This window comes from Populus euphratica, unplaced genomic scaffold (assembly GCF_000495115.2).
Source record: "Populus euphratica unplaced genomic scaffold, PopEup_1.0 scaffold786.1, whole genome shotgun sequence".
Taxonomy (NCBI): Eukaryota; Viridiplantae; Streptophyta; class Magnoliopsida; order Malpighiales; family Salicaceae; genus Populus; species Populus euphratica.
The window spans coordinates 24,255-40,059 of NW_011500654.1; the positions used below are offsets into that span (position 1 = coordinate 24,255).

Sequence of the window (15,805 nt, forward strand, 5' to 3'; positions counted from 1 at the left end):
TTTAACAATTGATGGTTGTGATTGCATGCATGAATATGGGTGGGTGAAAATGGTATTATGTTTGATTATTGTGATTTTTTTTTCCTAGCTGTTTATTTAACTATCCAAAAAGTAGTAAGGTTTAGCTAAAATTATTTTTCTCCCTTTTGCTAAATGAATTGCTATATTGTCGAAATTCTTAAAACTGCTAAATTCTTAGTTGTTGTTTGCTTCTTCTGTTCTTGTATCATTTTCCAATGGCTAGGGGGGTCTCAGTTGCCGTATAAGCAGCATTTTATTACTATTATTCATTATGCGTGCTCCCTGTCTCATTCTCCTTAGCCATCTTAACTTCCTTCACACAATTGCATTCTAAGGCATTTTCCGAATTTTCCAAAACGCATGGCTCCAGTGATATTTTTTGTTCTTTGTATTTACTATTAATTTGTAGGTTCATCATCATGCTTCAATTCAATGGTTATTTCTGCTAAGTTTTCATGTAGATATAATTTTTAAGGACCTGAAATTAAATAAGTATATATGTACAAATATATGATTTTATTAAATATATAATTAAATATAATTTTTATAAATATTATTTCAGAAGATTTTGATTCCTTCTATCTTTCGTCTCATGATATGCATGCACTCATATCCGTGTACTTGTTTCAAATGAGGAAATGAATTGCCTTTCTTTTTTTTTCTTTTTTCTTTTTTGCCGACTTTGCTCCAACAGAATAAGAAAGATCTATTGTTTTAGATTAGGAAAAGATTCCTGAGGTGGTATAAAAGAGCATTGCATTGCCCCTTTCTTGTTACCAACCACGCAGCCCTTCCAGCTGTTCTTATATTATGCAGCCTCAACCTAGCAATCCAGGTATGCATGTCTCAATTCATCTTTTTGTTTTATTACAACTGCAATTTTTTTATTAAAAAAATAGATTTAAACGAGTAGGAAGGTGCCCCCCATTCTTGCTATCTCTGTATCTCCAATTATGCTCCCATTGTTGACTTTTTCCATTGAGGGATCTTCTCCGCTGGAAACCAAACCATAACCTGCAGTTATTTCAATGTCTTTTTCATCACCAACCAAGTCTTCATCAATGTTAATAGCATCAAATTTATGGCCATCAATGTCAACTGGAGCAGAGTCGTGACCCTTAACGACAACTGTCCCATCTGGCCCCACATTCCAATCTCCCAAATCAGCTTTGATTTGCAGGAACTCGAGAGGCAATGCGACTAGCAGTTACCTGTTACTGTGTTATTCTTTTCCTGCTGCTCGGTGCTATTGATAAACTAGAACGCACTTCATTAGGTTTTCCTACCTTGTACGAGTTAGAGGGTCTCCCTCCGTGAACAAATTTCAAATTTTTATATCCTGTTTAGGCAACCGAGGATCGAGATGACGGACCAGTTCAGAAATACGCTCCATTGAAGGCCATTGATTGCCTCGAGACTAGGGGTTCATGAAGGTTATATTACCTCAAGAGAACCTATTTATGGCGATAACCGTCACCGGAAAGCTATAATGTACGTAAACTGTGGATTACAGCAATCATTTATTGGGTATCTGTCTAGCTTTTCTATGAATTGCTTTTCTATAATGAAAAATCTCATGCATGGGGAATAAATGTAGAGCAGTAGACATGGCTTTCATGACAATGACTCAACCTTGGCTGCATACCATCATCTATTCATTTGCTGAAGACAGGCGAGACTAGTTTCGGTGCTACTCTCCACAGATGTTCTAGTAGATTAGGAATAAGCGTCATGATGAAAAACAGCAGCAGCATCCGTAATGACAAATCCAAAACCCTGTATCCAATCAAACAGATAAAGATGCATAAAAATTACATTTTTCAAATCCCCATTTCTGAAACATGAACACATTTTTACGAGGACGATGCCATCTCTACATCACTGTGTGCAGGAAGTACAATGCCTTCTGAGAAAATGAATTTCTTTGTTGCACCAAAGACGCTGGCCATCTGCAGAACCACGGTTTGACATGCAGAGGCATTAGGCTGGAGAGATGTCGGAAGAGATGGCATGCACTCAGGATGAAATTCCTTCTTCCCAGAGGATGGTGCAAATAGTGTCAACACTGCCCGGCAAAATACGAATCTGCAAACGGAAACAGAAACTTAATCGCATAATCAACTGTCAGGTAATTCGAGTCCATAATAAGACATCTTTGAAGGACAAGCTCTATTTCCATGCAATAAACTAGAGGGACCATCAAAGGGGAATGAATTTTGTCAGCTCCAAACCCCTGGAAACACAATTGATTCCCTCTCTAATGGACTTGTCAAATCATTGTTGCCACTTAATAACGAAGGGGAGCAAAATCTATAAATCACTAGAGTCTTAAGGAAATACTACATTTAGAGTCGAACACTTTTAGGTTGGATAAGCAACAAGCTATTGATTTTTGTTGTGGTTGTAGTTATAACAGTGACTCTGGCTATGGTGGTGATTGGTGACCTTGGAGAGGGTTTGATAGCAGGTGCTATTAAAATATCATTTCAAAATCTTGGACTTAATATTTCTCAATAATTGAGAAAGCTTCCTCCATCTACTCACAGGGACCAGCAGCTGGAGTGCCATTATTTTTCCTGTCAGTACATGCGATGTCACCACTTGGACAATCTTATCAGTGCCTATCAAATATGCAACTGCACAACGACCAAAAGTTTTAACCTAGCAGGACCCATAGGAACGCTGAATGGTACCTCAAAAGAAGACGCCTAAGAAATGGGTCGCCTAAAATCTGTGCCCAAACAGGATCGAGCGTGTCTGATGTTGCCAGAGTCAAACCCCAGGCATTCAATAATGAAGAAAGCAGAGTCTCAGCCTTGTTATATGTATCCTGAAACCCATTTAATCAATTAGTAAACAAAAGAAATTAAATCACCACGATTAAATTAGAATGGGGTTAAATCTTACCATTTCAACATCAGGTCCTGACAAACCAATTAACAGACAAAAAGCCTGCAGAGGAGTTGTCAGAAACATGGTGAGCAGACTACCACTGTGATGACGAGAAGAATCAGCTGTGGTAAGAGGAATTGAACAGCTTGGTGATAGGATGATCGCAGCTGGCTCTCCTTTCTCAGCTCCACTTATAGCCTACAAAAGTAAAGATCATGACATGACCCAAGTTAAGGTAGTTGGCATTATCAAATTAATGGCTATATCCTCTCAAGTAAAGAAGATGATACAGGTCAAAACTCGTTCTGCTTAATTTAAAGGATAAATTAAAATGATCTCCCCTTTCCTTTTAAATTAACAACAATAAAGAAAGCAATTAAAGCTTTTAGCCAAGTTTACAGAACAAAGTACGGGCACCTTGCTAGTTAGCTTCTCCATGTTATTCAAAGTATTAAAGAATTTTCTCCACTGTCTACCACAAATGTACTATTCAGTCGTCACTTTTTCAAATCCAATGACATGAATAGATAAGACTTTTGAAATGATCAATTTTAGATTATCCATTTTGATTATCATTACACGTGAAAACCTTTACATGTAAAACCATGAGCCTTATAACAAAGTCAAGGAAATACATCTACAAGTTTTACAAAGCTTAAGAAAGGACATACTTGCCTTGAATGCTTCGCTGCTATCACTGTCAATGACTATAAAAAGTGGCCTTCTTGTAAATGGGATTAAGTCAGTGGGATAAATGCTGTTTAATCCTGGAAAAGGATTAGTTTCATGTCAGAATAGCTCTCCAGAAATATTATCCAGTAGTGCAATGGCCAGGTTTGGTTCATCGATTGATGAGATTTAGATGAGATTTAGATCATACACTTTTTTCTGTTAACGTAAGTGACCATTATGCATTATTTACCAGTCTCATTGTACAAACAGATATGAAAACTTCTCTTAAGTCCCAAGCAGTGCCCTTTCATGGTGAGAGGAGCTGCAATATAAGTCCTTTGAAAAAAACTTTGCACAGTAGAGTTGAGCCTCTTTAATCATCTTATGTTCCTTTTCCCAGTCTGACATGAGATGCTTTTTCAATATTCATTCCATTCAGTTATGCCTAGAGTAGTGATCAAGCTGATGATGTGCTGTGAGGGGTGATATCATTGTAGGAGAATGGCATCACTTTGAAATTTGTAATTTTGAGAAAGGAATTCTTAAGCCTTCGAAGGAGCAGATTGACTTAGGTATGAAGACTAAGGTTTTGAAGAGCTTGTTCACTTTAGTTTTCAATTTTAATGGAAGCTAGTTCTTGTGATCCTTTCTAAAGTTCTTGAAAGTTCTTTTTCTTTTTTTCTTTTTCTTTTTCTTTTTCTTCTATTGTATTTTGCCTCTGGTGCTGTCTTGTAAGGAATATTTCTCTTGTATCATGTTAAATCCTTTTTTCAATGAAATTAATTTTCAGAAAAGCATTAAAAATTTAAGCAAATCAGAAAGAATCATTAAAAAAACACATATGGGTAGTCATGCATAAAGATTTGGCTTGTAGATAGATCTTTTTACTATGTCATGCTAAGCTAACATCCAGCTTGGTAAAAGGAGAAGTATATTGTTGAGAAAACATCACATGCAAGGAATGACCAATAAAGGTCTATGAATATGAGGGGGGAAATGCAGTATATAAATGGGAACAGCAGGGTAGAAAAACAATGGACAGTTAGAATTACTAATTTATTTCCCTAACTTTGCACCAAATAATTGATCAAGCTATCACATGGGGAAGCAAAACAGAAAACTGGTTATTTTAGCATCAAAATAGGTGCATTAAGCTGGCAAAGTTCATGATATTGTAAATAGTACCTCCATTCCCACGTGTACCAAAATGCAAGCAGTCCGATTTACTTTGCCTTGAAGGAGTTGGAATATTACTTGATGAGCTAAATGGAGAAATGGTGACTGCATCCAAGTACATGGCATGAGACTGAAAGTTTCTCACTGTGTTCTCTGTAGTGTTGATAGAAGTTCCAGCACCTGAGGGAGGTGAAATAGCATGTCCAACTCTTCCTGAAACAATTTAAATGATGTAACAGGCAAGCCAACCTTGCATTTCCTTAAATAGAGGAAAAGGGCGGGCATTGAGCTCTGAGATAAAGCAAAAGTACATGGCAAAGGTCTGAGATAAAGCTAAAGTACACAACCTGAAGCAGACAAATATATCAAGATAACTCCATCAGGGGCTAGCTCCTCACAAATAGTGCCCAGAACCTGACCAGAGAAAGCACAAGTCCATCATGAAAGTTTTCAACACGACAGTCCCACAATTTGGCAATTAATGACATCAATTATCTGCTTCATGAAAGTTTCGAGGCATGAGACCCTTAATTCCCCTTGTGTTGCATATCAACAGTTTTTACATTTCAACCAATCGCTTTAATCCTGAACTCATAAATTTAACAATGGACCATCCAAAAGCAGACATTTCAGTCAGTTATTTGACTAGGATGACAACATGAAACAATCTTCATTTGAATGACACATGTCTTGACTTGGATATTGCATGACAACACAAGTCAACAGAGAAAGGACAGATTATTGGAGCTCAAACAATGATGGAAGGAGCTGATATATTACACCATACTCACTGCTAAAAAATGAGTTACAGAGGGTCGATACAGGACAGCTTTCCTTGAGTTTAGTGGCAACGTAGGATCAGCTATATCCTGGGCATGGTTAATGCGACTGGACCCTGAACCCCCATTCTGACCAATTTTAGCGCTGCTGGACTGATAAAATGAACCACTTGGTTCCCACTCCAGGCACTGAAGCATCCTGAATGTGTCTACTGTCAGCTCTGAAAACTTGACCTGATAAAGAAGCAAAACAGTAATAGTTTATGCATGCCATATAACACCATTTGGATAATACAAGTCAACAAACATCTCAGTTCAAATAATACACACAAGATCCTTCGGTCAATATGGACAGAAAGGGAGAAAGAACCTTAATACCTAACCTCATTATGATGGTAGCTGCTCAATATTGCATCTCGTAATTTTAAGCTTCTTTTAGTTGCAACACGTGGTAGTGAATCTGGATGAAGATCCAGTACAAGACTATATCTTAAAGGCCTGATATTCACAAAAGCGGTGTCAGCTTTCAAAAATCTGCTTATTTCCTGAACCACCAGCTTCCATTCTTTAAAATCAGTTTCCTGGAAACAAGATCGATAGAAGGTAATCATTCACCATTCAATCCAAGTAAAAGCAAAAGCAGGACAGTGATATTTTGTTGTCATTCATGAATTAGTAATGTTTTGTACACTAATTACGGCAAGCAACCATCATGTAGGATGAATATTTCATAAAAAGTCACGAGTTAACAATTTACACAACTGACAGTATATCATTATCTTGATCTTAAAAGGAAAAAACACAATTATTTCATGACAATGTACAAGATGAGAAGCAGTGCTAGTTACACGCTTAAAGTATAGCATCTGTTTAAGATAGCACAGCACGGACACCACTTCACTATTGAGCCTTAGCTAATTTGAAACATGTTGATTAATGATTTTCATCTCCATGACAAATTCATAAACATCAAGATCAAGGCATGATATTTCAAAACTTAAGTATCCAGACATCTGATCAAAATCAGAACATAGAAAATAAACAACATAAGCTACAAAACACACAAAATCTCCCTATCAAGCTCCAATTCTCAAATGTACATAAACTCAAAGAAACAAAACAAAAAAGTAAAGCAAAGAGCATTCATAATTCATTGAAACCAAGACAACAAACAAGAAAAAAAGAATGACCTGGAATGCCTTCCTACATTCATCAACCAGGATTTTGAGTAGATTAACCAACTGGTGAACCATTTCGCGGCGGTTCCAAACCAAAGAAACCATCAGAAAACGAGCAAAAAACCTGAGTTGTTTATTGGCCAGATTAAGATCCTGAAACAATCCATCTTTGAAATACTCCCTACTCAAAATTGCTTCATAAAAAACATAGGATTCAGACAGATAGCTAGAATCACTAGTCCTCATATACTGCCCGTAATAAAGCTGAGCAATCCGCGATGCAATCTCCCCTATCTCCCATCGTTTTAACCCCGCTTCTACCAGTTTCTGCCGATTTTCCTGTTGGAATTTCCACAATTGCGTGTATACCTTGAATACCTTGTAAAAATACGTATCATACCTAACAGCAATACCACCACCACCACCACCACCCAAAATAAAACCATAATTAATTAATTAAAAGAAGAAAATACCTTGAATACCTTGTAAAAATACGTATCATACCTAACAGCAATACCACCACCACCACCACCACCACCCAAAATATAACCATAATTAATTAATTAAAAGAAGAAAAAAGTTAAAGAAGAAGAAGAAGCGAGGAAGAACCTGTTGCGTTCATAGTAAGGAAGGTCTCTTATTTTGGAGAACTTTTTATCGGCTTTATCGACGAGAGACCAATACACTTCGCTCACCGGAATATTACTGTTGGTATTGTTGTTCATAATTTGTTGTTCCGTCATTTGTTTTTTCTAGGGTTTCTAATTGACTCACATGATCATAATCGATTTTCAGATGATCTGATCGGAGAAAAAAAGGTGTGGAGGAGAGGATTGACTTGTTACTGGGAAATTCCGGTGGAGAAAGGAGGAGGAGAGTTAAGGGGGCCGTCCCCTTCAGCATTAGCGAGCTCGAAAGTGGAGATGGATCTCTGTTCAAACTTTAACTACACAATAAGTCCCTCGGGTTTTTGTTTTCTTACGTTTTAACCCTACAGGTTAAACTAAGTTTGAGAGAATGAGCTCAACTTGTCCTTATATTGAATGACTAGTCTCCAATCTGTCCTTGCAATTCTAATTGCTCCCAGTATATCCTTATATTTTATGCTATTCTCTAATTTAACCTTCAAACAAATATCTTTATGTAAAATATAAGGACAGTTTAACTTAATTCTCCTCATTTTCTGATTTTTTTAATGTGTATTATACATAGTTAACATCCGGCCCTCTGGGCAGCCTGATTTAAGTTTCATATTTGTTTTCACTGGGGTTTTTTTTTAAATTAAAATAATATTATTTTTTGGGGTTTTTTTTAAAATTAAAATAATAATAAAATAAAAATTAACTGATTCTAACTAGATTTTACTAGGTTAATTGTGTCTTTGGGTTCCAAGTTGACCCGCCCCGCCAGGTTTTAAAACTATCCTGGTAGCCGGGTTAGCCAAGTCCTAGGTCGACCTGCTAAGAAGAACCGAGTTTTAAAATTATGGTATTATATACTTTAAAACTGTTTTGTATTGTTTTTTATTTATATTTTAAAAGTATTTAGAACAAAAATAAATAAATTGGTTTTATTTAATATTTTTTAATAGTTTGAGTGAGCTCATATAAAAATAAAAATATAAAAAATATTATTTTAATTAATTTTTAAAAAAAAAATTAAAAAAAAAACATTTTACATCACATATTGACACATATTTAACCCCATGGTTAAAGAGGTTTGTTTCTTTTCTAACTTTCACTTAAAAAAAATATTAGTTAACTATATTCTTGATAAAAAGAAAAATCTCTTTTAATATTAATATATTATATTTGATAATATGAGTTATATTAATATATGAGATGATATGTCTGCGTGCTACCAAAGACTTATAAAACAAATACACTTAATAGAGTTATAATTGTAAATCAATGCTAGATAAGTAATAGAAACTAAAAGTATAATAGAACAAATATTTCATGATGAAAAAAAAAAGTTATGTTATTTATAAAAATTTAGAAACTGAACAAAATAATTTGTAGTAATCCAGTGTTTTATGAGGAAAGATACAGTGCTTTTACAATATGATTTAGCTTTTCTGTTAACTAGTGTTTTATGAGAAAAGATACAGTGCTTTTACAATATAATTTAGTTTTTCTGTTAATAAAAAGCAAAAAAAATTACAAAGTTAAATTTTTTACCAACTTAATATTAAAAAAAAAACCAACAAAGATAATTTTGGAAGGGAAAAAATCCATGAGGAAAAACGTTATAACAATTGATAATATTTTGTGGGGAAAACTACAGTGCTTTCCCCAATAAAATAAAATTAAAAACCATTTAGCGAAATATTGTAGTAATCCACAATGTTTTGTGAGAAAAACTACGATGCTTTCTTTATATGATTTAGCTTTATTATAATTATAATTCTTTAACAACTTAATATTTAAAAAAGAAAATGGACAAAGATAATTTTAGAAAAAATCATAGAAAAATTATATGAGAAAACACTATAGCAATTTATAATGTTTTAAAAAAAATACAAAATTAAAATTTTAATTAGCTTAATATTAAAAAAAATCGACAGAGATAATTTTAAAAAAATAAAAATAACACAAAAAAAGAGAAACAAATTATGTTGGAAATACTGTAGCAATTTGCAGTGTTTTGTGATAAAAGGTACAGTGCTTCCCCATATGATTTAGTTTTATTTGTAATAACTTATAAAAATTATGTTGGAAACACTGTAGCAATTTGCAGTGTTTTATGATGAAAAGTACAGTGCTTCCTCACATGATTTAGTTTTATTTGTAATAACTTATAATTGTAATTCTCAAACAGCTCAATATTAAAAAAATAAAATTGATAAAGATAATTTTTAAAAATTATAAGAAAAAAACCATGTGGAGAGAAACTATAACAATCCATGATGTTTTGTAAGGAAAGCTACAATGTTTTCCCTACATGATTAAGTTTTATTACAAATTTAAATTATAACCAACTTAATATTAAGAAAAAAAATTGATGAAGATAATTTTAAAAAAAATATTACTAAAAATGAAAACACAAAAGAAATTAGAAAAAAGCTATGTGAGGAAAAACTATATTAATTCATAGTGTTTTGTGAGGAAAAACTTGTAGTTACTTATAATTGTAATTCTTAACCTGCTTAATATTTAAAAAATGTTACTTATAATTGCAATTCTTAACCTGCTTAATATTTAAAAAATAAAATTGATAAAGATAATTTTAGAAAAAAATATAACAAAACAGAAAAAACCATATGGGAAAAAACATTGTAGCAATCCACAGTAATTTGCAAGAAAAGTCACAGTATTTTTATCAGATATTCTAACTGTAATTTTTAACCAGTTAATATTAAAAAATAAAATAAAAAGATAATTTCAGATAAAATCATAAAAAAACCACGTGAAGAAATAATGTAGCAATCAATAATATTTTAAATAAAAAATCACAAAAATAAAATATTAAAAAATATAATTGATAAATATAATTTTGTAAAATAAAAAAACTATATGAGAAAAAACCGCATAAATTTACAGTATTTTAAAGAAAAAATTACAAAAATAAAATTTTTAATCAACACAATATTTAAAAAGTAAAATCAATAAAATAATTTAAAAAAATAAATGAAAAAAAAAAGAAAACAAAGGAAAGTTGAAAAAATAAAGGAAAGTGATTTAAAAAAATAAAAAAAATTAGAAAAAAAAATAAAAAACCATTGTAAATTATTATGGTAATCCACAGTAATTTTAGTGTGGAGAAACAATAATTTTTTTATACTATTTAAAGTATCGTATTATTTTATTAACTTGTTGTCTAGCTAAAAATAGTAGATTAGAATTGATAAATTTTTATTTTTTTGTTTAAATTTTTGTTTTTAATTAATTGAAAGGTATTTTTATATGATAAATAAGTTTATTCATGCATTAATTAACAATATACTAAAATATGTAAGGAAAATACTTCTTTCCCCACACCTTTTAACTTTCCCCACTTTTCACATTATTTCCCCATTTCCCATGCCTGTTACTTTCCCTCTTATTTCCCCATTATTAATATATTATTATTATTATTATTATTATATTATAACATATATATATATATATATATATTAATTTTTTAATTTATTTTTTATGCTTTTATGGTTTTTTTTTCTTTTTTCTTTGTGTTTTTTTCTTTTAATGAATTTTTTTTGTTTAATTTAGTTTGTTAATGGTAAAAAAAAATTTATTTAGTTATCAGATTTTCATAACACGGATCCCGAGTTTGATGGATTAACCTGGTTTGACGAGTTAACCAAAATTTTATTTTTTTTGTTTTTTTGTTTTTAATTAATTTTTTTCGTTTAGTTTAGTTTGTTAACGTTATTTTTTTTATTTAATTATCAGACTTTCATAACACATATCCCGAGTTTGACAGGTTAACCCAGTTAATTAAGGGTTAACCCGTCAATTTTTTTTTTCCATTTAGTTATCAAACTTTCATGACGTGAATAGAAGGTTTAACGGGTTAACCTGATTTGAAAAGTTAACCTAGTTAATTCAGATTTTTTTCTTTTTCTTCATTAATTTTTTTCTTCCTGTTGGTTTTTTTCTTTGTTTTTTTAATTAATTTATTAATTACTACACTTTTATGACATGACCTTGTAGCCAGACGCATATCCAAAGCTCTTAGGTCCAGTATTGCAACCAGACTCACTTAAACTTGAGTCATGCAAATTTAATATTATTATTAAAATTTTAAATATTACTCTTGAGTCAAGCATTACAGCTAGACCAAAGGTTCTTGAGTATATTTTTGCAAAAAGACATAACACTCTTAGATCTTAGCCTTTTTTATATTTTTTATGTAAGAAAAAAATCTGTGGCGTATGCCTTTGTTTCTTTTTTCTTCTTTTTTTGTTTTGTAATTATTCTTTTAATTGAGTTTCTTAATATTAAATTTTTTCTGTTTAATTATCAGACTTTCATGACACGAATCTCAGATTTGACGGGTTAACCTAGTTGATTCAGATTGTTTTTCTTTTTCCTCATTAGTTTTATTATTCAGATTTCATCTTTTAATATTGTATGCAATCCATGGTGAAAATACTGATGCTTTTATTTTTTTTATTCTTTTCACTGTGGACTGCACAGTACAATTCATGGTGAAAAAACTAATGTTTTTTTTTCATTTTAATTAACTTTTTTATTTTGTTTGTTGATATTAATTTTTTTCTATTAATTTACCAGACTTTCATGACATGGATCTCAGGTTTTGACGAGTTAACTCAGTTAATTCATATTTTTTTTCTTCATTAGTTTTTTTCTTCATTTTGGTTTTTTTTTCTTTGGTTTTTTTATTAATCTATTTAATTATTACACTTTTATGACACAACCTTACAACCAAACTCACATCCAAAACTATTGGGTTTAGTATTACATCCAGACCCACTTAAACTTGGGTCATTCAAGTTTAATGTTATTATAAATATTACTCTTGGTTCAGATATTATAGTCAAATCCAAGACTCTTAGGTATAGTTTTGCAAAAAAACTAAACACTTTTAAATTTTATTTTTTTAAAATATTTTTTATACAAAAAAATTAATCTATGGTATCGCACGGGTCATATAACTAGTAATATTTACCTATTGTTATTAAATAAAAAATAAAAAAACTAATGTTTTAAGTCTATAACCCCCTTTGATGATAGGAATCTAGGCACGCAGATGATGTGCCATCCACTCTCTTTCTTGTCGTAAAAAAGATGGACAAGTCTTAAAAAAAATAAAAAATAATAATGCTAACTGCGTAGACCCGCTTTATGTGGGGTCCAGGCTTCCTTTGCATACATACTTGGTTTAGATTTAGATGAACTATAAAACAATTACCACGAGGGCTGCTGACTGGTTATTGCTAGATGTCAACCTAATTTTGTTTTGCATTGATAAAATGATTTTTTAAAATATTATAAATATAGTTTTTTATGTGTATTTTAATTGTAAAAGTTCATTTAAAAAAGTTAATTATATTTTAATTTATTTTATATTAAATTAATTTTAATATAATTATATAACTAATTTAGTTATTTTTTATATAATATAATCATATAATATAGTCATGATGTTATTAATTATATGACTAATATAAGTAATTTATAATATGAATAATTAAGTTGGGGCAAAAGGCAGGTTTATTTTTTTTCCTTTTGTTTTATTTTTGTGAAGGGAAAGAAAGGAAAGAGACATACGGATATATATTCTTTCTATTATTTTTTGTTTTTCTATAGAGAAATATAAAAATAACATTCTACACGAAGATAAGGCATTTTAATTATTTATATAGCTATCCGGTTAAAGTTATTAAAATTAAAAATAATAGATAAAAGTATAGTGGTTTTATTTTAATTATCTCGGCTCCTGCGTTGAAGTTACCTTTATGATTGTGATTAGAATTAGGTCAAATTATAAAAAAAAAATTATAGTATTTAATTATCAATTAATAAAAAATATTAAGCAATGAAATTTTAATTAAAAAAACATATTTATTTTGCATTTAATTACACAACATTGAAAATCTTCAGACAACTCACACGGCATTGCAAAGTCTGAATTTTTTTAACATATCAAACATAGATTAATAGATAGATTATCTCACACTCTCAAAAAAAAAAAAAAACGCGAGCACCATGATCATCCTTTTTTTTTTTTTTTAATTTGGTGTCCGGTAGGCTTTTGGGGATAACCTTGGCCTAGGGTGCACCATTAAGGGGACGGCACGTTGTAAAGTCAGACCGTATGCCTCGTCCATGTTCAATTTCTCCGGCACCAACCCATCGGCCAACTGCCAGTCAAAGGCGTGGATCAAAGTTGCAGTCAATAGCTGAACCATACGCAGCCCGAGACTCATCCCTGCACAAATCCTGCGCCCAGCACCGAATGGTATAAGCTCAAAATCATTTCCCTTAACGTCAACATCAGCCTTTTCCCCACCGGGAAGAAACCTTTCTGGCCGAAACTCAAGCGGCTTAGTCCATACATCGGGGTCACGAGCTATGGCCCATACATTCACCAAAACAGTAGTGCCCTTCGGAATGTGGTAGCCCCCAATCTCACAGCTTTCCGCGGCAATGCGTGGAAGAGACAATGGCGTTGAAGGGTGGAGCCGGAAGGTTTCCTTGACCACGGCTTGGAGGTAGGTGAGTTGCGCCAAGTCCAATTCAGTTACCAGACGGTCTCGACCGACGACGGAGTCGAGCTCTTGTCGGACCTGGGCCAGGATGTCTGGGTGCCGTATAAGCTCTGCAATAGCCCATTCCACTGTGCTCGACGATGTGTCGGTGCCAGCAGTGAACATATTCTGCAACCGCAAGTCAGCTCTGTTATGGAAGTTGACAAGGTGCTTTTCTAGAGTTGACTTATTATTTTAATTATTAATTATTTAGCTGATATCAACAATTAATTAATTCATTTTAATCGATAGTAAGATATATTTTCCAAAATAAATTACGCTTTGATTGAAATTAAATGTTTTGTTTTAATGATTTTAAGAGCATATTCTACTAAATTAATGCTAAGAAGGCATCAGAAATAAATACCAAAAGCAATGCTTTGATTTCAGTGTCCGTGAGCTTCCCTTCCTCACCATCAACATCCCGCTGCTCCTTCAGAGCAATCAACGTGCTCAACATGTCATTGTGCTTCTCTGATCTAACAGAAGCAGTGCTGCTGCTGGTTTTATGCTCCTCTACAATGTTAGTCAAGAAAGCATCAAATCTCTTATGAAGCTTCTTCATTTTAGCTGCTACACCCTGCAAGTCAAGCCACTCCAAAGCAGGAACAAAGTCACCGATGTTAAACACACCAGCCAACACCATTACCTCCACCACCATTGACTTGAATTCATCTGCCTTCGGGTCACCATCACCACTGCCGTCGCCGAACACGCGCCTCCCTAACATCACCCTCCCAAGAGCGTTAGCTGTGCAAACATTGAGCAATTGACCCAAGTTCACTGGTGTAGTTGGACCTGATCTTGTCAGTGCCCCTGTAAGCACTGCCACTTCTTCCTGCGTGTAGTGCGTATATCCATGGTAAGTAAATAAAAAAAATAAAAAAACCAAGTCAACGACCAACAATTTGCAATCATCAATTACGAAGACAACTGTAATCAATGTTAGGTTTAAGAATTTCTTAGAAATTAATCTGATGAAGCTAGTACCTACTACCTCCATTAGCGAGAAGCAAAGAATATTAGTCCAAAGCCAAACGCTTGCAAGTGATATTATTCAAACAAAAAAAAAACCATTTTAGTGTACAAACCAATCTAAACAAAATGAAAAAACATTACATACATACATACATACATACATACATACATACATACGTGTATATGGTTTGTTTGGTTAATTTTTTATTAGGAAACCAAACAGGCTTATTACTGGACCAAGGCTCTGCCAAGGGGCAAATGCAATTAATTAGTCACGCAGGCGCGGTGCTGTACAGATCAAGATATATCACAAGCATTAATTAAGAAATATGGAATGAAATGAACTTAACCTGTCTAATATGTCTAAAATCATCCAAGGACTTAGCCGAGAAGAGATGGACGGAGCTGATCTTCCGAAGCATGCGCCATCGTGGCCCATAGGGTGCAAACACAAGGTCTTGGTAATTATATGCAATATGTTTGGCACCGGAGTTTGGTGGCCTGCTAGAGAAGTTGGAATCGTGTACTTTCAAAAACTGAGCAGCCACGGAAGCCGATGCCGCCACCACCACGTCGACGAAGCCGAACCGGAGGTGCATGAGAGGTCCATATGTCTTTGCCAGGGCTGCCATGGAGTGGTGAGGCATAGGCCCCAAATGGGGTAGGTTTCCAACTAGGGGCCATGGTTTTGGGCCTGGTGGAAGGGGTTTGCCGTGACGGTCACGAAGGCTTCGCAGCTGAAGAAGGCAATAGACGAAGACGGCCACTAGTGCCGAGTAAAGTATTAGAGGAGACATGATTATCTCTTGTTTCCTGTATTAACTTGAAATGCTTAGAGATGCGAGACTTCTAATTACTATATAGCATATACATATAGGAGGGGAAGATGGAGACTG

The 15,805-nt window shown here is 33.1% G+C and overlaps 2 protein-coding genes across 2 annotated transcripts; both read right to left on the bottom strand.

Moving 5' to 3' along the window:
• Positions 1 to 1,644: 1,644 nt before the first annotated feature.
• On the bottom strand, positions 1,645 to 7,698 carry LOC105115865 (signal transducer, putative (DUF3550/UPF0682)). The gene is made up of 10 exons (XM_011012924.1): positions 7,328 to 7,698; positions 6,731 to 7,118; positions 5,924 to 6,121; positions 5,553 to 5,774; positions 5,109 to 5,175; positions 4,771 to 4,974; positions 3,589 to 3,680; positions 2,929 to 3,111; positions 2,715 to 2,851; positions 1,645 to 2,106 (listed from the first exon to the last, which is right to left on the bottom strand). Exons 1-10 carry the CDS (start codon positions 7,459 to 7,461, stop codon positions 1,875 to 1,877), a joined length of 1,857 nt encoding a protein of 618 aa, XP_011011226.1. The 5' UTR covers positions 7,462 to 7,698; the 3' UTR covers positions 1,645 to 1,874.
• A 5,535-nt stretch (positions 7,699 to 13,233) lies between these two features.
• TT7 (Cytochrome P450 superfamily protein) lies at positions 13,234 to 15,753 on the bottom strand. Its single transcript, XM_011012925.1, has 3 exons — positions 15,260 to 15,753; positions 14,299 to 14,769; positions 13,234 to 14,060 (listed from the first exon to the last, which is right to left on the bottom strand). Exons 1-3 carry the CDS (start codon positions 15,704 to 15,706, stop codon positions 13,413 to 13,415), a joined length of 1,566 nt encoding a protein of 521 aa, XP_011011227.1. The 5' UTR covers positions 15,707 to 15,753; the 3' UTR covers positions 13,234 to 13,412.
• Positions 15,754 to 15,805: the final 52 nt, after the last annotated feature.

Coding starts and splice junctions, on each gene's coding strand:
- LOC105115865 (XM_011012924.1), bottom strand. CDS start 7,461: ATGACGGAACAACAAATTATGAACAACAATACCAACAGTAATATTCCG. Junction 6,122..6,730: donor AATGTAGGAAGGCATTCCAG/GTCATTCTTTTT, acceptor TCTTGTTTCCAG/GAAACTGATTTTAAAGAATG. Junction 4,975..5,108: donor GATATATTTGTCTGCTTCAG/GTTGTGTACTTT, acceptor AAATTGTTTCAG/GAAGAGTTGGACATGCTATT.
- TT7 (XM_011012925.1), bottom strand. CDS start 15,706: ATGTCTCCTCTAATACTTTACTCGGCACTAGTGGCCGTCTTCGTCTAT. Junction 14,770..15,259: donor ATTTTAGACATATTAGACAG/GTTAAGTTCATT, acceptor CACTACACGCAG/GAAGAAGTGGCAGTGCTTAC. Junction 14,061..14,298: donor AAATCAAAGCATTGCTTTTG/GTATTTATTTCT, acceptor TTGCGGTTGCAG/AATATGTTCACTGCTGGCAC.